We start from the raw sequence: 9,105 nt of genomic DNA, 5'->3' as shown, positions 1-9,105 counted from the left end.
TATTATTCTATATGTTCAAAGAAATTCAACTTGCTGTCTGCTTTATTTTAAATCCTGCAACATTTTGAAAAATAAATTTTTTGAACCATTTTTATTACAATTTATTTCTGTCAGTTAGTTCAGTAACAGTTTTACCAACTATACTAAATTCAAATAAGTCACGAAGTGCATGTTAACAACAATTTTAGTCTACAGTATAGATGGTACTCGTTTATTTCCTACTACGTTGTATTAATACAAAAAATTATCTGCAGACAATTTTTAACAAATTTTTCTACCAAATTTGGTATGTATGAATTAAAAATACCAAGTTCTTTTAAAATCCGCAAAAATATACAGGGTGTCCCATTTAAATTAAAAAGGTTAAGGGTATTTCCGGTGAAACCCGAAGTGGAGTAGTAACAAAAAATATGGCAACAGATGCCTTTTGTTTCACTGTACTTGCATGCAAAGTTTCATAAATATTGTTCTTTTCGTTTCAAAGATATTTGCTTGGTTCCATACTTTATCCCAACCCAGTATATACAAACGCCCAACCCACGCCGACTGAACCCAGCACTTCCTCTATGCTGAAGATTTCGCAATATGTGCTCAAGTAAATAGTTTTGAAGAAGAGGAGAGGAAGAACTCCGAACTGCCATAAAAACAATGACAGCGTACTACGTGAAGAATTCCCAGAGACCCAATCCTTCTAAAACCCAAGTCTGCACTTCCACCTTCGGGCAAAGGAACCAAGCGAAAACTCCAAATTGCATAGAATGGGAATACATTAGAACACACAGACCAACGTATATATCTTGGAGTAACTCTGGACCGGTCCCTCACCTACAGACAACATTGCATAAAAACGAGAGGGAAAGTAAAAATTAGGAACAGCGTGCAGAAAAAGCTAACGGGAAACAAATGGGCTGCATGTCCTGGCGTCTAAAGAACAACAGAGCATGCACTGTGTTTTTCAACTGCTGAATATGCCTGCCCCGTTGGGGCCGATCTGCTCACATCAAACAAGTTGATACTACGCTAAATGAGACATGCAGGAGTTTATGAAACCAACGCCACTCTCAAATCTACAAAAAACAGCGGGTTTTACAGAACCCTCAACATGCAGGGAAACTGCGGAACACGTAGAAAAATTTAATAGACATACAGCTGTCGATTATTATCCTTTGCTCTCAATATGAATTTTTGTCTTATATCACTGTAGTTAATTTTGGCATCAACTACGGAATGATTACTCACAGTGGTGTAAAAGAAAATACTGCTCGAAATAAAATAAACTTTATTTATCCAAGAAAATTATGGACCCATGCACAATAAAAAAAAACTTTATTTTTTCAATAAAATTATGGACGCATTCATAATATTAAAAGATGTTGAAGGTTCTTACAAAATCCTTTATAAACTGAATTTCAAAAAAACTTCTGTATTGGTAAATCAAAAATAGTAAAATAGTGCTTTCCACTTGCAGGTAGAACAACTGGATGAACTTGCTGCCATACTAAAGCGTTGTTTTCACGCTACGTCTTATTGTACGTTTTCTGTGTCATGCAAAACGTACGACAAAACGTACGTTTTGTTCAGTGTATAACAAGAAATGAAATGAATCGAAATGAAATCTAAGGTCAGATCGAAGATATTATGGGAAAAGCATAAGCGCCGGACTCCACTTGCGATTTGTAGTCGCGCGATTGTTTTGTCTCGAAGATTGAACACATTGTTTGAAAAACGTTAATATGTATCTATACACTTGATAAAACGTACGTTTTGTCGTACGTTTTGTATGACACACAAAACGTACAATAAGATGTAGCGTGAAAACGACCCTTAGCGAATGATAACACTGGACTGCTTATATCTATAGAAACGTAAAGAGTAACACTGACGAGCGCGTCAGATTATCATATGTGGAGAAACCTTGTACCCTGTAAATGTACCTCTACCATATATTGGCTGTTAATACAGGGGAGTTTGTTAAGGGGGACCGAAAAAAAATCTATCCTTAGGAAAACTCGAAATCCTCAGATTTAGATAAGGTAAGTTACGTATACAGGGTGTTTCATTAATAATTGTCCATATAGTAACTGGAGAAATCTTAGCACAAAATACGAAGATTTAACCTAAAACACTTAAATAAAATGTGGTTCCTTGCCGAGTTACAGGGTGTTTTATCTAAAAATTTTAAAAAAGTATTTTTGCTCAGCATTTTAAAACTATTCTACGTATCCTTTTCATACTTGGCAGAAAGTGCGAATACTAGACACTCTATTAAATTATGATAAATAAACGTTTCTGGCTATCTAGCTACTACCAGAGGCGTACGACAGGGGATGGTGAAAGGGTGACCCTTCTCAAATTCTACGACACTGGAGTAATTACTATTTTAGTGCCATTTTTAGAATCTCCAATACTATCTACGTAAATAATATACTCTTCATTGATAACGATAAAGTCATTAGATTTCGAGATATTTGAAGTTAAATATGAAACGGCACAGTTATTTTGATTAATTTATGATGGATGATTCATATGATTGAAATTTAAAAATTATTAGTACCCAGTACTTTAAAACTATTTGGTGTATCCTTATCATACTTAGCAGAAAGTGTAGGTATTGTACACCCTACTAAATTAAGATAAATAAACGTTTCTAGCTACTACCAGAGGCGCACGACAGGGGATAGTGTCTGGTTGACCCTTCCAAAATTCTACGCCACTGACGAAATTGCTATTTTAATGTAATTTTTTGATTTTGAAATACTTTTTATGTAAAAATACACTGTTCATTCGTAACGATAAAATGATTAGTTTTAGAGATATTTGAAATTAAAAATAAAGCGGCACAATACATTAATCAAAATAACCGTGTCGTTTCATTTTTTACTTCAAAGATCTCGAAAACTAATGACTTTATCGTTGCGAATGAAGAGTACATTATTTTCATAGAAAGTATTGGAGAATTCAAAAATTGAACTAAAATAGCAATTTCGCCAGTGGCGTAGAATTTGGAAAGGGTCAACAATTCACTTTCCCCCGTCGTACGTCTCTGGTAATAGCCAGAAACGTTTGTTTAACATAATTTAGTAGCTTGTATAGTACCTATACTTCTTGCCAAGTATGAAAAAGATACGTCGAATAGTTTTAAAATGCTGAGCAAAAATAATTTTTAAATTTTTAGATAAAACACCCTGTAACTCAGTAAAGAACCACATTTTATTTAAGTGTTTTAGGTTAAATCTTCGTAATTTGTCCTAAGGTTTCTCCAGTTACTATATGGACAATTATTAATGAAACACCCTGTATACAAAAGAGTGGAAATGGGCGAGTCACAAAATTTCACGAAAGAAAGCGAATATTTCGCGAAATGAATGTCAGATCGAAAAAATAAAAAACACGTTTTAATATTTTTCAAAAATCTATCGAATGATACCAATCACAACCCCCCACGGAGCTGGGGTGGGAGTTACTTCAAAATCTTAAATAGGAGCCCCCAATTTTTATTAAAGATTTGGATTCTTTACGTAAAAATTAGCAACTTTTATTCGATATATTTTTTTGAATTATGGATAGATGGCGCTATAATCGGAAAAAACGATTGTTGGAAATGGAAAAATTTAATTAAAAAATGGAAAGTCCCCCACTTTATAGAAAACTTTACTTTTGGTTTTAGGACCTACTCTTCCCAACCCAGTCGGTCCCCATAACGCTCGAGTAACTGCAAAATTTAGCATACTTTCCTCCCCTACGATAACATCATCGATCGACTGTAATCTGTATAAAGTTTAATCCAATTAAATTACATAAACCTCCCTCAATTTAATAAAAGTTGTTGTTCCCTCTTAGGTATGTACTCCACCGTTAAGAAATTTTTTGTAAATTTTTAATAAAATTATTTATTAAGTAACTTAATATTGAGATTTATTTTTGAGAGGGTTTATTTGGGAGGGATTTTATTCTTCTTCCCACTTCTATCTGAGATTAAAAATCATCAAAGCAATCTTGACTTCCAAACACAACAGTAGTACGTATGTATCAGGTAATGGAAAATACTAAAGGATGAGTTTATAGTAAAGCAGTGAGCATAGAGCATAGCGTAGCGGATTAACTGGAGATTGACCTCTATCTGAACAAACGCGCTGGAAGCATTGCACCCGTTTTTATTATTGCTATAAGGATAGCGTCGCGAAAACCGTTGCCTTTTTTTATAGCGGTCTTCATAGAGTTCGGTAGCCTTCGTGCGTTCCCCCTTCTTCTTCTTGTTTCCGCACAACCAGTTCTCTAATCTCCCTTCTTCTGATCAAGATATCAGGTTATTTTGTGTTCAGCTACCAGTCTTGTTTGTCTTTTATTTATACAAATAAAATATTAAAATAAAAACGCATACCATTTTTATTCAGTTGCAATGCGAAGGCAAAACTGTCTTAAGGCTCCCCCAAACCAACGCGGAAAATTCGCATTACCTGCGGAATTCCGTACCGCATACGATTCGCATTGAATTGTTTCCACTGTGGTAAGTATACAAGTTCAGACAAGTACGATTTTCGTCGTTCGGGCATGCGTTTTGTCTGCGTATTTATTCGTCCGGAATCTTAGTTCGCACCCGACAGCGTTTTTATCAGTTTCGCAGTGGTTTCGCATGTGAAAAATTTGAAAATGGAGAGAATTATTGAGTTGGTTCGAAAGTATCCTATTCTCTATGACCTTTCTCATGAAGATTATAAAAATGTAAGGAAAAAGGACAAGATTTGGACTAGAATAGGAGAAGAAATAGGCGAAAATGGTGAGTAGTTTTACGATTTGTATTGGTTTATTTTTCTACATCTAAGACTAAAGAAAAGCAGAGGCCTAAACAATACTATATTTACTGCAAGAAGAGTCCATTATTTTCATCGTGAACAATTTATTCATAGTCCTGAATTAAAATACGTGGCAAATTTTTCTCGAGCAGAAAATGCCAGTCTTGCCGCTCTCCTTGGGTCATTGTCCAAATTTTGAAATGCTCCAAGTTCAGGCTCTGGTGGATCTAAAAGTTCTATGAATCTATCATCACATTTTTGTCCTTAGAAAATTATGCAAAATACATGCAGTTTTCACAATGAGAATACTAGTATCAATTTTTGTTTCCATTGGTCTGTAGAATATACGCCATTTTTGTGCCAATATTCCGAAAGCGTTTTCTACTACTCTTCTCGCTTTACAGAGCCTCACATTATAATTTTCCTTGAAAATATCTGTTCTGCTTTGACTGTATGGAAAGGGCCTCAACAAGTATGGTTTTAGTGCAAAGGCTTCGTCTCCAATTAAGACATGGGGGGAAAGTTCATTCTGGCCTGGGAGATTTTTTGGCTCAGGTACACCCATCTGATTTGTTTCAAATCTTCTTCCCATGTTGGAAGCCTCGAATATTCCACCGTCGCTGTTTTTACCAAAACCGCCAATATCAACTGAAATGAATCTATAATCTGGGCCAACAATAGCCATTAATACTGTATAATTAGATCCTGTTTTGTCTGGACACTTGATAGTAACATGCTTGCCATCGATGCTACCAATACAATTTGGGAATCGCCAGGTATTTCTAAAACCTTCTTCAGATTTTTCCATTTTCTGTAGTTGGTTCGGGCAAGTAAATATGTTGCAAATTTCTACATAAAGCTTCACAAACTTCTACAACTATGGCACTTACAGTCGAAAACCCGACTCTAAAACTATGGCCTATTGTATAAAATGTATCTCCGGTAGCCAGATACCTAAAAAAGAGTATTTTGTTTCAGGGGATGAGATTAAAAAAAATGGAGGAATCTGCGCGATACGTACGCTAAGTACATAAGAACTAATAAAACTAGAACTGGACAAGCGGCAAGCGATAAAAAAAATAGATATGGGCAGATCATATGGAATCGTTCAAACCGTTCCTAAATTTTGCTAAGACTGCATCCAATGTCACAGATGTTGATACACAAGAATCTGAAGCATTCCCAAATATAGAATCACCCGAAAATATATTAACGGATGAAAATTCCGCAGTACAGAAACCAACGTGTAGTAAAAATCTACTAACAACTCAGACAGATGATTCCCAGAATAAGATTCAACCCTCCTCATCGAAACCTACTCGAAATGAAGCTCCTAGGGTTACTCTTTCAAATGAAACTCCTTCTACAGGCAGAACAAACAGAAAACGCAATTCTGAGCCATCCACATCTGTGAAAGATATGATCAGTTATTTTGAGAGCAAAAGAGAGTAGTGCATGATGCTACCGATCAACTGTTTTTGGCTCATGCTTCTACGGTAAAATCTTTCTCTCCTAGAAGGCAAATTGAAACAAAAATGAAGATTGCGCAAGTTATCATGGAGCAGGAGTTGCTTCAATTGGAGGAAAGTTCTTTGAATAGCCATCAATCTAGAGCTGAAAGTACAGACACCTATCAAAACCCCTCTTCCGTCGGAAGTATTTCGGTTGTATCCCTACCTTCACCAAATGACACTGCATTACGTAAACAATCGAATACTTCTGGGTTCTATGAAGTGAATTGTGAAAATAATTATATTACACTACACAACTTGGCGCAGAGTTGCAACCAAGCAGCTTCTCATAATCCATCAGTTTCCAACTATGTCAATTCCTTTGACCCTTACAATACATAAAGTATATTTTAGAGTTATTTTGATCCTTATTCTCTTTTGCTGTAGTAAATTAATGATATAAATAATGCCTGCAGTTTTTTTTTCATTTTCTTACCTTAATGTTATGGCCAACCGTTCTTCGGGAGAAATAGCTTCTCGGTAATTCGTGTCTGATTTTCTAATATCATTTTCTACAAGGTGCAACAGTTCATCGAAACAATCTATTGTCATTCTAAAAGAAATGTAGCATCTTTTATCGTCTTTTCGTAATTGAGGCATCAGCGTGTGATATTCCCCACATTTCAGTCTTTCTAGATTGATATCATGAACCCATTTTCTTCTTTTCCTAAGATTAAATTCATAATATAGTCCATATTGTTGTTTTAGGATAACTATAGATAATAATTTTACCTTGAATTGTCGTCCTCCATTGCTAACATTACAAGAGCTTCTTCTTCATCTGATGATGTATACATTTTTGTGAAGAATTGAGATCACTGAGTAGTATTCTTTGTTTTTCGTTGTCACCAACTCTTCTCAATACTAGACACATACGAGTATGACGCGAATATATTCGCTTCAATATGAAGTTCTTTACGAATTCCGTCAGGAATTCGACTGCGAACTTTCCGTCACGAATCCGCTGCGAATAATTCGCGTTGGTTTGGGGGAGCCTTTATTTTTCACTTAGTACAGAGAGCGCAAACCAGCACTCTAAATCGACGATTTTCGACTCTAATTGGAGTCATCATCAGAGAGGCGTAGATTTGCTGCTCTCTGCCCCAAGTGACGAAACTCCGAGAGATTATCCACGCATTGCAAGGGACATTTATGGAGTAGGTGCCTAGCGGCATCTGCTAAATGAAAGTCAAAGTTTTCAACCTAATAAAAATATTAAAAATATTTAAAAATATCCAAAATATTTCTAAAAGATATTTAATTGAAAACTTGTTGGACCATTTTCCTGTAACACCTCTATGGCTTCTAAAAATTGCAAGCCAGGTGGATGCTGAAGCAAAGAAGCCATCTGGCTTGCAATTTTTAGAAGCCATGGAGGTGTTACCAACCAGGAAAATGGTCCAATTAGTTTTCAATTAAATATCTTTTAGAAATATTTGGGATATTGTTAAATATTTTGAATATTTTTACTATATTGAAAACTTTGACTTTTAAATAAAATATTGTGTATCATTGCTATGTCAGCTGCTGATTCACGTTCACGTTCGTCAACATTTATGGGATCAAAGGATAATAACCACGACACAGACTCGTGTTAGAAAAATTGTGGAAAGAGGTTGGGGATAGGTTGGGAATATCAAGTAATCTTAGATAGCATAGATTTTTTCAGCTAGAGATAATAGGTTTGTTCTAGCATCAGTTTCAAACGGTTTGAAACCATCAGAGAATAGTGGAAAAGCGCGAATAGAGGGGATAGCACTGGGGACTATATTATGTTTTCTCACTGACCAACTATTTGCTGACGGCTTTTGACTAGTTTGACTGTTTGCTAGAACAAACCTAATATTATTATCATACGTTGTTCAGACAACATTCCGACCAATACTTACGTCCATTTCGACGCGGTCCTCGCCGCTTCATTATAAATGACTTACAGCTAATTAAAACTTCGGTACCTCTATCTAAGCTCATTTGTGTGAATCTGTAGCTTCTTCTCCAAAACATAATTTCCATTGCATTTATTCTGTTTTCAATTCATTTATTTGTCACCTACGCTCCTGAGCCATACAGTAAGCAGTTTTTCACTATTATCTTAAAAAGATTTGTTGTGTAGTTGTGCTTATAATATCATCGCTTCATATTCGAACCTCCACTCAAAGAGTGTCATAACTCAAAAAGTTTTAAAATCGGTTTTATTGCACCAACAGTTTAATAAAACTCTAAACTCCTATCTCACAAAGTGTCACGTCTATGGGTCAAGTGTTTATCGTTAAACGACACTAGTGCCATTATACGATTATCCAAAATCAACGACGCACCGAACACAAACAGTGTCCCATATCGACTTGTGCAAAGCATTTGTCCATCTAAGATGTGTATAAAGCGTCGTTTGTCGAGTGATTACTTTATTCAAAACATTCTGCGTATGTGCTCAAGAAAAGTGGCACAATTATTACTTATTTATCTTTCTTTTTGCAGTATTTTGTGTTTAATGTTATTACTTTTACTTAAAGTTACATCATTAAAAAGTATAAGTCTGTTAACCAAATAATAATAATAATGATATTATATTCTGAACATACTGCATATGTCAATTTTGATAAATAATATTTCGTAAATTTTCGTTATTTTACTTGTATAGTGTCACAACTAAAAAATATTTTTTTAATATTTTTAATATACTTAATACGCTATTTTATAGAGCTTCAAAAACCATTGTAACTGATTAAAATATTTATTATTCTAGTTTTAATAGTTTTTGAATTAAACCCGAAAATGTTGAGAAGGGCAAACTTTAAACG

At 35.0% G+C, this 9,105-nt stretch overlaps 1 protein-coding gene across 1 annotated transcript; it reads right to left on the bottom strand.

Moving 5' to 3' along the window:
• Positions 1 to 5,587: 5,587 nt before the first annotated feature.
• Positions 5,588 to 7,293, bottom strand: LOC126886291 (uncharacterized). Its single transcript, XM_050653163.1, has 3 exons — positions 7,037 to 7,293; positions 6,741 to 6,971; positions 5,588 to 5,747 (listed from the first exon to the last, which is right to left on the bottom strand). Exons 1-3 carry the CDS (start codon positions 7,099 to 7,101, stop codon positions 5,588 to 5,590), a joined length of 456 nt encoding a protein of 151 aa, XP_050509120.1. The 5' UTR covers positions 7,102 to 7,293.
• Positions 7,294 to 9,105: the final 1,812 nt, after the last annotated feature.

Source organism: Diabrotica virgifera, chromosome 6, assembly GCF_917563875.1.
Source record: "Diabrotica virgifera virgifera chromosome 6, PGI_DIABVI_V3a".
In the NCBI taxonomy this organism is placed as follows: Eukaryota; Metazoa; Arthropoda; class Insecta; order Coleoptera; family Chrysomelidae; genus Diabrotica; species Diabrotica virgifera.
The sequence above is the reverse complement of the archived record's forward strand: the minus strand, read 5'-3'. Positions and strand labels throughout refer to the sequence as shown.